General features: G+C 39.8%; 1 protein-coding gene across 3 annotated transcripts; it reads right to left on the minus strand.

Moving 5' to 3' along the window:
- Window positions 1-1,272: 1,272 nt before the first annotated feature.
- Window positions 1,273-7,934, minus strand: idi1.S (isopentenyl-diphosphate delta isomerase 1 S homeolog). 3 transcript variants are annotated; one of them, XM_018269046.2, is made up of 5 exons: window positions 7,800-7,934; window positions 6,738-6,901; window positions 4,866-4,958; window positions 3,566-3,696; window positions 1,273-1,631 (listed from the first exon to the last, which is right to left on the minus strand). In XM_018269046.2, the coding sequence occupies exons 2-5, from the start codon at window positions 6,877-6,879 to the stop codon at window positions 1,314-1,316; spliced, it is 684 nt and encodes a 227-aa protein (XP_018124535.1). In that variant the 5' UTR covers window positions 6,880-6,901; window positions 7,800-7,934; the 3' UTR covers window positions 1,273-1,313. The 3 variants fall into 3 exon arrangements, with proteins under 3 accessions (XP_018124535.1, XP_018124534.1, XP_018124536.1); XM_018269045.2 differs by lacking the exon at window positions 7,800-7,934 and adding an exon at window positions 7,482-7,793; XM_018269047.2 differs by lacking the exon at window positions 7,800-7,934 and adding an exon at window positions 7,131-7,286.
- Window positions 7,935-16,265: the final 8,331 nt, after the last annotated feature.

Genomic DNA, 16,265 nt, shown 5'->3' on the forward strand with positions numbered 1-16,265 from the left:
TATTATTTTGATCAATGCTATTTGAAACAAGCCTCAATTAATGATACAATGACACAGAATTAGCAGCATGTCATGAATGTTGGGTTTCGATTACTCTACTACACCTACTAGTAAATTATTTGCCACGTAGAAATAGAATTTATACCCAAAACAGTGATTGGTCGGACTGTTTAGACTTTAGGAGGGGCACACAAGCTGTCTTTATGAACCTACATACGACAAAGGAGAACTAAACCCTAAAAATGAATGTGCCTTAAAATGCCATATTTTATATAATGAACGTATTGCACCAGCCTAAAGTTTCAGCTTGTCAATAGCAGCAATGATCCAGGACTTCAAACTTGTCACAGGGGGTCACCATCTTGGAAAGTGTCTGTGACACTCACATGCTCAGTGGGCTCTGAGCAGCTGTTGAGAAGCTAAGCTTAGGGCTCGTCACTAATTATCCAGCAGAAAATGAGCTTCCCCTGTAATATAAGCTGATGCTACAGGTTTGCTGATTATTAAATTCTGATGAAAATTGCACTGGTTTCTGTGCTGCCATGTAGTAATTATCTGTATTAATTACTAATCAGCCTTATATTGTGACATTTCTATTCTATGTGTACTGTATATTGCGAGTGGGTCCCTAAGCTCAGTAAGTGACAGCAGCACAGAGCATGTGCAGTGAATCAGCAGAAAAGAAGATGGGGAGCTACTGGGGCATCTTTGGGAGACACAGATCTTTATTGCTAAAGGGCTGTGGTTGCCTTGGGCTGGCACAGAAGCACAAAACAATGTACAACATTTCTACCTACTTCTTTAGTTAAGCTTTAGTTCTCCTTTAAATATTAAATGCAGTTCTATTGCTTCATTATACATTTTACAAAGGGACTACGTTTTACCTGCAACTTGCTGCTTTCAAAGTAAACCTCCCAAACTTGGCTGCCCTTTTATTAGACACCAGTAGGATCACCTGACTATAGCAGGGAAGGGTGCAGCAAGTAAGTTGCAGGTAAAACTTAGTCCCTTTGTAAAATGTATAATGAAACCATAGAATTCTTAATGAATCAGATGAAAAATAAGCGTAGGACTGGCCAGATATGGGATGACTTTGACGTAGTTGGCCATCTTAAATATATTGCAATATATGGACAAACAATCCCTGTTTTGTTTAAAGGGTAAGGCATTTTTCAGTAGCTTAATGAACACAATGTCTGTCTTAAATATATTGATACTGGGTTGAGTGCAGAGGACCTCTTAGACTCTAAAGCAAGCCACAGACAGATCTGAAAACCTTCCTCAGGGTCCATGCTCTGGCTCTTCTGTGCTGCTCACATGCGATGGATTTTATCATGATCCTCAAACTTCTCCAGGTTCTGTAGATTGTCCCACCATTTAAAGAGAAAAGTGTCTGCAATGAGCTGGAACCATGGGGTGATCTTTACGTCACCGCCTTTAGCCTTTTCCAGCAACTGCCTGAGATCTTCCTTCGACACAAAGCAATGGGTTTGGATCTCATTGGGGTCAGGGTCTAGCGCAATGTCCTTCTGCACAAAAAGGATATAATCGATTTCATGTTCTCCCCAGATCCCATCTGACTGAGCTTTGTAATGAATGCGGGTCAGGTACTTCAGCTCATCTGGCATCACCTGTAATAAAAAAAATATGTTTATTTCAAGCTCCAGAAGCTCTCCTGATGTTGTGCTCCTCACATTCAACTGACAACTACAGGGGGTAATCTGTGGTAGATGTAGTACAGGTATGGGACCTGTTATCCAGAATATTCGAAACCTGGGGTTGTCTGGATTACTGATCTTTCTGTAATTTGGATCTTCATACCTTAAATCCACTAGAAAATCAGATCCAATAGGCTGGACTTGCTTCCAATAAGGATTAATTATATCTTAGTTGGGATCAAGTACAAGCTACTGTTTTATTACACAAAAAAAGGGAAATCTTTTTATAAAATCTGGATTATTTGATTATAATGGAGTATAAACTTCATGGCAGCACATTTTATCAAATGTGCCCTCTAAATCACAAGTTACAAAATACACAAATAACAGAATACTACAGTGAAACCTCGATTTTATGTTTTCCCGCATTTTACATTTTTTATTTGTGGTCCCACCAATTTATAGAGCATTTCAATGGGTGCATTTCCCTGATTTAAAGTATTTTTTAAGTTTTCCCAGATATCACATCAAAATTTTGTCCTGATGTTCCCAAAATCTGTTTTTTTTTCCCTCTATGAATGTTATTATTTGTGAAATGAAGAGGTTTCAAATACTAACCAGATGTATATATTGCCATAGTTCTGCCTGTAAATGGTCAATTCCAATGAGTCTGCCCCTTATACAGTCCTGCCCCAATCACTTATTGCTTTAGGTTGTGTATAAACTCCCTATAATGTAACATTAACGCTGCAGTGCTTAACCCTTGTTATTAACACAGTAAATATCTATCTCGAAGTAAAAGACTCCTGTGCTTATATCCTTTCAGTACTTGAAGAAAAAGTTACTTTAACACATTTCCCTGATTTAACATTTTCCCAGATTTTACATTATTTTTTTATGGTCCAACCTCCATTTTTAAATGGAGGTTCTACTGTATTTGAGTTTTTCTTATACACCTTGAGCCCTGTTCCTGACAGAGCTGAAAGTGTTGAATAATGAAAAGCAAGTCTGCTGCAGAGTTCCATCCAGAGGTCCATCTTGTATCTTTTTGGAATAAGTCCACACTGAAAGTAGGACGGCTGAAGGCAACCAACATGAAGCTGGATATATCTGTGTTTGATTGATGGCTACAATCCAAGAGTGGATAAAGGCTGGAGCAGAAAGTTCCGTCTATATTTAAACGTGTTACTTTAGTACTGCACTTGTATAATGACACTGCCCTGGCTATCTATATAGAAGTAGAGAAAGTGGAAGCACAAAATGTCAGGCTGGGGAGGGGCTTAGGCCTAGGTACAGGTATGGGATGCGTTATCCGGAAACCTGTTATCCATAAGGCTCCATAAAGGCCGTCTCCCATAGACTCCATTTTATCTAAATAATCTAAATGTTTAAAAATGATTTCCTTTTCTCTGTAATAATAAACCAGTAGCTTGTACTTGATCCCAACTAAGATATAATTAATCCTTATTGGAAGCAAAACCAGCGTATTGGGTTTATTTAATGTTTACATGATTGAGTTAAGGTTTGAAGATTCAAATTATGGAAAAATCCTTCATCCGAAAACCCCTTGCATTCTGGATAATGGGCCCCATACCAGTAAATAGTTTTAAATACTCTGTAAGTACAAATTTTTACATGTGAAGTTGATTGAGGTTAATAATAATCCAAATATTTAACAATGATTTCCTTTTTCTCTGTAATAATTAAACAGCAGCTTGTACTTGATCCCGACTAAGATATAATTAATCCTTATTGGAAGAAGAACCAGCCTATTGGATTTATTTAATTTTATAATAGACAAGGTATGAAGATCCAAATTACGGAAAGATCCATTATCTGTAAAACCACAGGTCCCGAGTATTCTGGATAACAGGTCCCATGCCTGCACTATTAATAAAGAGTTTCACCTGCTCCATGGGAATCCCCAGTTCAGCTTTCAGTCGTCTCTGTGCCGCTCTTCTCACCCCAATGGCATTCTCTTCCTCTGATTCCAGGGGAGTGTTTAGTGGGTGACTGCAGCAAGTGTTTGTGTAGCAGCCTATGTGACAAAATAATGCACTTTTAGTACAAATGACAGACAGCTAACCTGATTTAATCCCGTTTTATTGGGTCTGTTTAGCATGGATCATTGTCACCTCTTCATTTTGTCACAAGCAAAACGTGTGCATCTCACAGGACTTATGTACTTTGTAGGAATTGTTCAGTATAAAAATAAAAAACTGGGTAAATAGATAGGCTGTGCAAAATAAAAAATGCTTCCAATATAGTTAGTTAGCCAAAAATGTAATGTATAAAGGCTGGAGTGTCTGGGTGTGTAACATAATAGCCAGAACACTACTTCCTGCTTTGCAGCTCTCTTGGTTTCACCGATTGGTTACCAGGCATTAGAGACTTGAGGAGGACCACATGAGACATAACTGTTGCTTTTGAATCTGAGCTGAATGCCGAGGATCAATTACAAACTCACTGAACAGTTATGTACCATGTGGCCCCCCTTCAAGTCACTGACTAACTCAGAGTTAGAGAACTGCAAAGCAGGAAGTAGTGTTCTGGCTATTATGTTACACATCCAGTCACTCCAGCCTTTATACATTACATATTTGGCTAACTAACTATATTAGAAACATTTTTTTTATTTTGCACAGCCTATTTACCCAGTTTTTATTTTTACACTGAACTGTTCCTTTAATGTTAAGATATTAGTATAAAGCATTTGTGGCACCAGCAGGTATTCATATTAAAAAAACAACCCCCTGTACATTTGTGCAGCATGACAGCAGGCAGGAAACACAGGGGTCTACTTTCCCCCCGCTGCCTGCAGACACTGCAAATGCCCCATACTAATGTCTTTCTCCAGAAGCAGAGATGCAACATATCTAACAAGGGATGGCAATATCCCTTCAAATTAATTGTGGCTTATTGGTTAAAATATTTTTTTGTTTAAAAAAAAAAAACAAAAAAAAAAAAAAACCACCCGACAACTACAACCAAGGATGTGCAGCAGGCACTCACAGATACCACAGATATGTTGAGTGAAAGAAACAGCAACCTTTATTTTAAACAAAGACACATTGCAGCCTTATGCATTTCATGCAGGCCTGGGGCATTTGAACTCTGACCCCACGAGGTTACTGGTGAACGAATCCAGCCGTTTGTGTTGCACACGCAAGGACTTCCCTCTATGTTGCATCATTTATAAAGACCAACCTGGAAATGTGATTTTGGCATCAGATCGTTGCTGCAGTAAGAGTTTGTTTTCAGAGTTAAACAGGAAGACGCTGAATGCTCGGTGCAGCAGGCCTACAGTAAGGAGAGAACAGGTATTACACTTCTGCTTGGTAACAGGAGAGAGGATACATACGGAAACACTATTAACAGTGTATTTAACCAGGCAACTATACATCATGTACATTGCCTCATGTGGGCTAAAAAGGATATAAAACCCCCAATATTTTTTATATAGGACTCAAAAGGATTCGGTCTTGATTTTTAAGGTGTAGTTTTTATTTCTAAATGACACTGTTTGGAATGCAAATAATTCACTCTACAATATAAAATTTAATTCCTGAACCAGCAATTTTTTTTTTTAGTTGCAATATTGTTGTGTAGGCAGCCATGTTGGGCCATTTTGCCTGGTCATGTGCTTTCAGAAAGAGCCAGCACTTTAGGATGGAAATGCTTTCTGACTGTTGTTTCTCCTACTCAATGTAACAGAATGTGTCTCAGTGGGACCTGGATTTTCCTATTAAGTGATGTTCTTAGATCTACCAGGAAGCTGTTATCTTGTGTTAGGGAGCTGCTATCTGGTTACCTTCCCATTGTTCTGTTGTCAGGCTGCTGGGGGGGGGGGGGGGTGATACCACTCCAATTTGATGTACAGCAGTAAAGAGTGACTGAAGTTTATCAGAATGCAAGTCACATGACTGGGTGCAGCTGGGAAACTGACAATATGTCTAGCCCCATGTCAGATTTCAAAATTAAATATAAAATCTGCTTGCTCTTCTGAAACAGATTTCAGTGCAAAATTCTGCTGGAGCAGCACTATTAACTAATGCATTTTGAAAAAAAAAAATATTCTCATAACAGTATCCCTTTAATCTAGTCCGTCTCTGAGCACGTTTACAAGTTACATTCATTTTTCCATGTTTAGTGCTTTCTGGGATACTTGCAGTTTTAAGCTGCTTACAGCATACTTTGGGCTGGACTGGCACTCAGCAACCCTAAAGGTGGCCATAAACGGGCAAATAAAGCTGCCAATATCAGTCCTTTAAACCAATTTGGCAGCTTATCTGCCCTTGTATGGGGGCTTCCGCAGGTCTTCCCGATCTATATCTGGCCACGATATCGATCGGGAAGGTTTAATTTTTTTTGTGACCGACCCTTCGGAGCCCATTGCTCCTCATTATAATCCGATCGTTTGTCCCTAGGGCTGAACATTTGGATTACCCCACTATAGCCCTGCCGTTGGTGGGCATATCGGCTCGTTTGTCGATGTCGCCAGATGGGCGGCTCTTTTTGTGTATTAACTGAATACAGGACTTGGATAGACCATTACTGCTGCTTATGCTCTGGCATTCAATGAGAGCTGTTAAAGGACCAGTAACAGCAAAACATTTTTTTAAAACATGTTAGTACGCTACGGAAAAAAGACACCAACACATATTAAAAGTTAAAGTTGCAAAGTCTTTATTAAGAAATAACTCTGCTTGCACTCCTCTTCAGATTGGCGATTCATTGTGCGGCGCTCAATTTCTCCTCGCTGCCTTCCTTATAGGAGATAGCCAGGGAGGAGAAATCGAGCGCCGCACGATATATCGTCGCCCCGTCACTGTTTCTGAAGAGGAGCGCAAGCGAGTTTCGTTAAGTTATTTCTTAATAAAGACTTAGCGATTTTAAAGTTTAGTATGTGCTGGCGTCTTTTTTCGTAGCATACTAACAAATTTTTTTTAGAACATTTTTGCTGTTACTGATCCTTTAAAGCCCGGTATTAGCAGTCTAAAACGGAAATTGCTATTCCAGACATGAGCGGCAGAAGAAAAAAAGAAGAAGACAGCAGCTTTTTGGTAAAGGGGAACTAACCCTTATCGATGTTGCTGTTCAGATGGCAGTTTTTCTTTGTGTCAGCTCCGATCTTCTGGTCGTCCTCGTTGATAAGTATGCACATCTCACCCAGAAGCAACACCTGCTGCTGGTCCAGCGAGTCTGTGTTTATCTCAGGCATCTTTCTGCTATTCCTCTGCCGACTGGGGAAAGGAGGGGATAAAAAAAAAAAAAAAAAGAGTGTTTAAAACATACTGGGAGATTTTCATAATCAGAAATTCAGAAACAACAGCTTGACATTCAGTTGTTGTTGTTGAACTACATGTAGCCCCAAGGACAGTGTTCGGTTGTGGGAACGAGGGATGTCGAAGGGCTGAGGGGTCGGGGACACGGATACGGCATCAGAGCCCTTCTATAGCCACTGGCACTCACTTCCTTCCTATAAGTTGCAAGGGCTGGAGTTAGAGAAGAAGAAGAGGTCCCTGTCAGTGTAGGAAGGAAGTGCTGAGGAAGCAATCAAACTACAACTCCCACAATTCCCATTGCAGCCTCCCTGACTATACACACACACAACACAATATGCTATGGGCAGACATGCAATGGGATCACGTGAGCAGTGGGAACACGTGACAAAAGCAGATAAGTCAGGGATCCTCCATTGCAAGTCCCACAATGCAGTGCGCGCATGTACAGTACATAGGAAGGAATATGCTGGGAGAATCTCGGTTATATCTAATGTACAAAAAGCCTCCCAAAACTGTCCACAGGGTGCCCCGTACTCACCAGCCAGTCTCGTGCCACCGCCCAGCCGCACTCTGCCGCAGCCCAACACTGACATTCACGCATCCCCTACCGCGTCTCCCTAACAGGCAAGCTCCCGCCCCTTGGAAAATCCTCCGACCAATCAGGGCGCAGCCCGACATCTTATCACCAATTAAATGTCCCCCTTCGCAGCTCCCGAGACTTTCCCGACCAATGGAAACAAGGCACTGATACGTCGGACCATCTGCCGATTGTCAACACACGCCAGGAGAGTCCGGTGGCTACAGAGGGAGTGAAGGAGTTGGAGTGAAGAGGGAGAGACAGGGAGGGCGATTTCACCTTGAATACGCTGAAGAACCGGGTAACGAGCCTGCAGAAAGCCTCTTCCTGGCATATACGTCAGAGCATGCAGAAGTATGGCCCCGCCCATCTTACTTATCACGCCTCATGGGTAGTGGGAAAAGCCACGCCCTAAATCTGTTTCATATTTGGAAGGCCACGCCTTTATTTGGGAGTCAGTCAGTTCCCACAATTTTTTCTACTGTCTAACCCTCTGCTACAGTTTTTGTTTAGTGCACAAATTCTATGTAATTTGTTATTCCAATTCAGTGAGGCCTCCAACCAGTTGTGACCCCTCCTTACTCCTGTATATTCCTTTATAATACACAAAAGCCATGAATATCCTGTAAATTATATCCTTATAAACGGTGAGTTCTGATGTCATCAGTTATAAACGGTGAGTTCTGATGTCATTTCTGTCACATGACTCACCGAAATGTGTGTATTATAATAAATAAAGTACCCCCAGTTGCAAAATATGAGGATATTAGAAGTTACCTTGGAGTTCCATGACCTGTATAAAAACACTCGGCCTTCGGCCTCGTGTTTTTATATGGTCATGAAACTCCTCGGTAACTTATAATATCCTTATATTTTACAAAAGGGGGTACTTTATTCACTATATAATGAACAATCTCCTGTCTTTCCCACTCACTGGACCCAAAGACTTTACCCAGACTCCAGGGCACATGAGAGGGTAGAGGTTGTCAGTGTTTGGGCTCAGGCAATTCCTATAACGTGCAACACAATTTTCTGGCCACACCCCTGCCACCAAGCTCCACCCAGATCCCGCCCACTCCACAGTTAAAATACCACTCAGACATCAGCACTAAAAAAAGGTAACCCCGCCCCCATGTTTATAACACAAGTTATAAAAAGCTATTGATGGTCATGGGCCCCCTTATAAGTTTAAAAAAAAAAATTGGGTGCCAGGGCCAACCTTACTGGGGCCCCAGAGAATATTTTCAAAAAAAAAAAAAATCATTGGTGGCAGGGGCCTATAGATTATTAAAATAATACATTGGTGGCCATAGGGTTGTCACTTTTGCCGGTGGCTAAAGCCGAACAAGTGGAGAAGTGATCTTGAGGTGGGCATGGCACAATGATGTCATAGGTCAGGGTTATTACATCACATATGCAAATGGCTGGATTTCTGTCCAGTTTCCCCATTGTTTTAAATGGGATAGAAAGTTTTGAACGGACAGCCCTTTTACAAAACTGAGACGTCCAGTTGAAACCCTACCTCTATCGATTTTGCCTGATGAGTAAGACTGATCCTTTAATTACAGGTATGGGATCTATTATACAGAAATCAGTGATCCAGAAAGCTCTGAAATACAGCAATGCTCATTTATGAAAACTATTTCTTATTTTTGATTGATTTCCTTATTTCTGTCTCTTTAATAACAAGAAATGCACTGCACTAAATAATAACTAAGCCGCGGCAAGGTGAGTGATCTTGGTACGTAATTGGTTTTCATTTGGCCAGATTATGTTCGGGTTTCACTAGGCTGAAAACTGAACAGAAAGTTGAGAACTGAACAGGCCTCGTTTATTGACTTCAGCTCCTTTTCCTGCTTCAAGACTTCAATTTTGGCTGTTTTCGTGACTTCAGCTCTTTTCGCAGCTTTGGCTGTTTGGGACTTCAGGAGAGGTGGCACGGCTTCGGTGCTGTCAAGGGCGTCCCAGCTATTTCGAAATGTGCAGCATAGCTGGGCCCCCCTTCAGGACTAGGCGCGGTACAGCAGTACCCCCTGTGTCCCCCTGATGGCGGCCCTGACATATACCTCCCTGCTCAGAATTTTTTTGACCACACCCATTTTGTGGCCACACCCCCTACTTGCCATGTTCCTTTTACAAAATTTGGCAGGTTTGAACACATTTCTGGGGTTTTTAGGTGTTATTACAGTTTTGCTAATGAAGGTGAATTGCTCTTTAAAGGAGACATTTTGTGTAAAAAAATAAATGTACCAGTGCGTTATACTCATTTAGATATAGAAGAATTGTGCTTAAAAAAGTAGTGTTTCAGGCTGATTTATTGAATATTTCTGCAAAAACCCTAATAATCCCTCCCTTGTCTTCCACTTCCTGTTCCCTGAATTCCCAGACTGTACAGGGGAGCCAGTGGCACTCAGCTCACTGCACTGTAGGACAGGAACCAATCAGCAGCTAGCAGGACCTGATAGGGAACTGAAGCCTGTCTGTGCTTGTGTGACTGCAGGGCTGTGATTGGCTTTCCCCCTCCTACTGTGCTTCTGTCAGGGACTGTTAGCACACGCCCACCCCTCATTTGAAATAGGGACCAGAGAACATCTATAGGGAGCTCCAATAAAGGAGCTATTTTTAAAGATATTAATTTTTAGCAACATGTAAAAGCAACACCATATATTTCTTATAATTGCCTACAAAATTAGGGTTTTTCATTTATCCTATATGTCTCCTTTAAGCTGCAAGTCACATTTTTCCCAAGAGACCTGCTTATCTTGAATTGTTACAATTGTTCCTTTGCTTATCTTAAATTGTTGCAAAAGTATCTACGGGCACCTGCCACGTATTCTGGGCTCTCTGCCAAAAGCCAATTAAGTTTTAGAAACTTTGTATCTTTTTCTGGCTGTCCAGTGCAGAAGATCAAAGATAAAGTTGGGACATTTCAGTTAAAAATCCAGGGACTGCGGGCTGAGCTGTCAAAAAACATCTCTGAGCTGTCCAGAAAACTGGATAGAAATCCGGCTAGTTGTGTCTAAGTGATGTAAAAACCCCACACTGGTGTCATAACTCCACTGACATCATGTAGCCTCTGATGTCATCATATCCACCCCAACATCACTGCCCCACCTCCAATGTTATCTGCCCCACACCCTTCATTCGGGTTTAGCTGCTGGCAAAGGTAGCATCCCTAATTGTAACCCAAAAACTATTGTAAGCAATAGGGCTGTAACCCAAGGAATATTGTACCCATACTATAACCTAATAGCATCATGTAACACACAAACTATTATGAGTAATCAAGCATAATGGAACCCAAGAACTAATTTGAGTAATAATAATCATAATAATGTAACCCAACAACTGCTATGAGTAATACTAATGTAACCCAACAACTGCTATGAGTAATAATAATGTAACCCAGCAACTGTTATGAGTAATACTAACATAACCCAACAACTGCTATGAGTAATACTAATGTAACCCAGCAACTGCTATGAGTAATAATAATGTAACCCAGCAACTGTTATGAGTAATACTAACATAACCCAACAACTGCTGTGAGTAATAATAATGTAACCCAGCAACTGCTATGAGTAATACTAATGTAACCCATCAACTGCTATGAGTAATAATAATGTAGCCTAGCAACTGCTATGAGTAATAATAATGTAGCCCAACAACTGCTATGAGTAATAATAATGTAACCCAGCAACTGCTATGAGTAATAATAATGTAACCCAGCACCTGCTATGAGTAATACTAACGTAACCCAACAACTGCTATGAGTAATAATAATGTAACCCAGCAACTGCTATGAGTAATACTAACGTAACCCAACAACTGCTATGAGTAATAATAATGTAGCCTAGCATGGTTTCATTCAAGAATTGTGGGTAGCAGTAATATAACCCAGCATAATGTAACCCAAGAACTACTTTGAGTACCAATAATATAACCCGGCATAATATAGCTCAAAAACAGTTGTGAGTAATTATTCTGTAGGCCAGCACAATTTAACCCAAGAATCAAGGTCAGACGGTTCAATGCGGTGTCGCCGAAGTACCTCCAATCATATATTTGTGTGGCGTACAAAAAAAATAAAAGTTTCAGGGGCCTCACGCCCCTACTTTATCACTGACGAAGGGGAAGAACCGTCTGAGTGCATCTTCTTTCTTCTCCAATTTCGGTTACTTTTCATGTTGAGTCACGTGATAATATGAAGATAGCACCAACCAGGAAGCTTTCAAAACGTTTCAGCAAATCGTGAGTGTATTGAACCCTAACTTAATTCACTCAGTAATAACGCTGCTGAACATTGTTATCATCTAAATCCAATTTTTATTTTGTTCTATAATATAAATCATTATTCATTCGGCTCCTGATTTTGCACCACACTGTACTTACCATATTCCAAAGCATAATCAGGAACAATCTGTGAATTGCATGTCATTCCCTTTCAGGCTGTATTGTTATTGCTACTTTTTATTACTCATCTTTCTATTCAGGCCTCTCCTGTTCATATTCCAGTCTCTTATTCAAATCAATGTGTGTTGCTAGGGGAGTTTGGACCATAGTTACCAGGTTCCTAAATTGCATAGTGAGGTGTTGCTGAATAAAAAGCTAAATAACTAAAAAAAAACAAATAATAAAAAAATGAAAACCAATTGCAAATAGTCTCAGAATATCCCTTTCTACGTCATACAAAAGGTTAATTTAAAGGTGAACAACCCCTTTAAGACAGACATCTGCCTTGTTGCATTTAATAAGTATATGTATATGTTTCACCTTACATACAAATGCAACTTAAGAACAAAACTGCAGACCCTATCTAGTATGTAACCTGGGGACTGGCTAAACTAATAGCTATTAAAGTTATTACTATTATTTATTGCTATATATAACGTCTGACTCCAGAATTCGCATTATAGTGCTTAGATACAGAATTATGTTTACAGTTGGGGGTTCTCTATAATTTTATCAAATACAGACCTCATGAAAAGTAAATGAACTGAATTACAGCTGTACATTATTTCACTGGATTTGACACCAGTGCTCCAACAATATGTAACTTTATATTTATGCAGATAAAAGATTTCTTCTGATACATTGAGTCTCTGCAAGATGCACCACAGACCGTATGTTCAGTCTGTCAGTTGTTCTTTTTTTGATTAATTCTAATAAACACAATTGAACAGCATGGCACATTATTACTGGCACACACCACCTTATTCCCTCTGTGCCGCTGCTCCCTGATATGCATTTGTGATTGTACTTGTGATTTCTTCCACACAAACGTGACACTACTAACAACTGATGAAAAAGAAGTAACAGAGCTTTGGGAATTAGATGGGGAGAGGTGAAAAGGATGCATGGATGGAATGGATGCATGGATGTAAAGGATGCATGGATGAAATGAATGCATGGATGAAAAGGATGCATGGATGAAAAGGATGCATGGATGAAAAGGATGCACGGATGAAATGAATGCATGGATGAAAAGGATGCATGGATGAAAAGAATGCATGGATGAAAAGAATGCATGGATGAAAAGGATGCATGGATGAAAAGGATGCATGGATGAAAAGGATGCATGGATGAAAAGAATGCATGGATGAAATGAATGCATGGATGAAAAGGATGCATGGATGAAATGAATGCATGGATGAAAAGTATGCATGGATGAAATGAATGCATGGATGAAAAGGATGCATGGATGAAAAGGATGCATGGATGAAATGAATGCATGGATGAAATGAATGCATGGATGAAATGAATGCATGGATGAAAAGTATGCATGGATGAAATGAATGCATGGATGAAAAGGATGCATGGATGAAAAGGATGCATGGATGAAATGAATGCATGGATGAAATGAATGCATGGATGAAATGAATGCATGGATGAAAAGTATGCATGGATGAAATGAATGCATGGATGAAAAGGATGCATGGATGAAAAGGATGCATGGATGAAAATGATGCATGTTAAAACACATAACTGTATTATGTGTACAACTAGAAAAGAGGGGAGGGGATTGCATAAATCAGGGATGTCTAAAAACAATTCCACAGATTTTAAGGCAGCAGGGTCAGACTGGGCCTGTAGGACACCAGGAAAAACACCCCCAGCCCTCATCCATTCGGCCCAGATCCACTCCCACATGACTGCAAAGCCACTTTATTCCTGGCCTCCCCCCGCCCGGCCGCAGCTCAAAGGCATGCAAATTACGCAAAGAAGATACGCGCAGGGGTAAGGGGGACTTGTCCTGGGGTGGGGGGCCCTTGGGGGTGTTGCAGCCCCAGTGGCCCTACACCCCTCCAGTCAGATGCTGTAAGGTAGCCACACACACTTTGTTTCGTACAATATTCGTTGCCTGCACAGTGGGAGATGAGGCAACTGATATCGGCAAAAGACTTGGATATCGGTCCTCTTGTCGATTGGCCAAGACAGAAAATTTTGATTGAGCCTTTGAAGGTTCCCAAAAACTGGCAAGGGGATACTGCTGAATCGTCAGATAAAGGTAGAATTCTATTGTTTCTACCTGTTTATCTAATGATTCAGCGCTTAAAATTTGTAGTTGTTGCAACCAATTCACAGGAAAAATAGGTGTAACGTGTACACCTTACACGTGGGTGATTGATCTTGTATAGTCCTGTAGTTAATCCTTTATGTGTTTCACCACTGGGGAGAGACAGCCCATGTTTCCTGATTGGCCTGTATTTATCTAGGCACACTCCCAGCATCAATAGATAGAGATAGATAGATAGATAGACAGACAGACAGACAGATGAAAGATACTTTAGATAGAGAGATCATAGAGAGATAGATAGATAGAGAGAGAGAGAGATAATAGAGAGAACTAGCTAGATAGATAGATAGATAGATAGATAGATAGATAGATAGATAGATAGATAGATAGATAGATAGATAGATAGATAGATACTGTAGACAGAGAGATAATAGAGAGAGCTAGAGAGATTGATAGATGATAGATACTATAGATAGATAGATGATAGATACTGTAGATAGAGAGATAATAGAGAGAGCTAGAGATATAGATAGATGATAGATATTGTAGATAGAGAGATGAGAGAGGGATGGATAGAAAGCACAACATAGATTTTCAGACTTCGTATTCAAACCCTCTTACAATCTGATGTTTTGTGAGGGGCCCCTGATACACAGAGAAATAGATAACGAAATGGAAACAGAAAGAAGTTTAGAGAGAGGGGCAGAAAGATGTCAAAAATGAGAGATTGTATTCTGAGGTATTAGAGGATTGTACAGAAATAGATGAATCATATATTATGTAGATTACAGATTGATTGCTCATCTGTCCCCACTAGCAAAAGAAATTGTGCTGCTCCCACCAATGATCTGCACCACCAACCTTGATCTTGCAAGTTTTATAACTGGCTTGTACTCAAGTCTTCAAGCTCAATCTTGCAAGCTATGAAACAACTGGGATGTGAGGTGAAGCCATAAAGCATTAACCCTACAACCATATGAGGTCCGCACCCCAGGTGTATTGTAGCTACCCTACTGGTTCGGCAGAATTGAGACAACGCATTGCCAAGCAGCTGGCATACCGGTTCTTCTATATTAGTGCAATAGATTCAATGATCTCTAGCATGGAAATGTGTAAGGTATTTTGAAATCCAAAATTTTTTTAGCCTCCTCCATGATAGATAGATACAGTAGATAGATGATAGATAGATAGATAGATAGATACAGTAGATAGATGATAGATAGATAGATAGATAGATGATAGATAGATAGATAGATAGATAGATACAGTAGATAGATGATAGATAGATAGATAGATAGATAGATAGATACAGTAGATAGATAGATAGATGATAGATAGATAGATAGATACAGTAGATAGATGATAGATAGATAGATAGATAGATAGATAGATACAGTAGATAGATGATAGATAGATAGATGTTAGATAGAGAGATAGATAGATAGATGATAGATAGATAGATAGATAGATAGATACAGTAGATAGATAGATAGATAGATAGATAGATACAGTAGATAGATGATAGATAGATAGATAGATAGATAGATAGATAGATAGATAGATAGATAGATAGATAGATACAGTAGATAGATGATAGATAGATAGATTGATTGATAGATAGATAGATAGATAGATAATAGATAGATAGATAGATAGATAGATACAGTAGATAGATGATAGATAGATTGATTGATAGATAGATAGATACAGTAGATCGATAGATAGATAGATAGATAGATAGATAGTGAGAGAGAGATAGATAGATAGATAGATAGATAGATAGATAGATAGATAGATAGTGAGAGAGAGATAGATAGATAGAGCGAGAGAGATAGATAGATAGAGAGAGAGAGAGAGAGAGAGAGAGAGAGAGAGATAGATAGATAGATAGACATAGGGATAACTACAGATTGCATATATAACAGAGTATGTTACTCCTCAATAATTATATTTGTTGTTGCCGTTCCTGCAGGACATAGCAACACACAGCCTGTTAGCAAATCACTAACAATCCATGCTGCGTTTTTTCTTCCAACATCCTGTTCTGACCCATCTGGACTCAGCATCTCTGGCCTCAGGTCAGTGCTGACCCATATGACAGGGGAAATCAGTCATTTTTTCTTGTCGCCTGCAAAGTTATTTTCAAATTTTTTTTTATGCATGAATAGCATGTTTTTATTGTCTGTTGGATACAGAATGCCTCAACATGCATAGCTTGCTTTTACTGT

The sequence above is a fragment of the Xenopus laevis genome, chromosome 6S (assembly GCF_017654675.1).
Source record: "Xenopus laevis strain J_2021 chromosome 6S, Xenopus_laevis_v10.1, whole genome shotgun sequence".
Taxonomy (NCBI): domain Eukaryota; kingdom Metazoa; phylum Chordata; class Amphibia; order Anura; family Pipidae; genus Xenopus; species Xenopus laevis.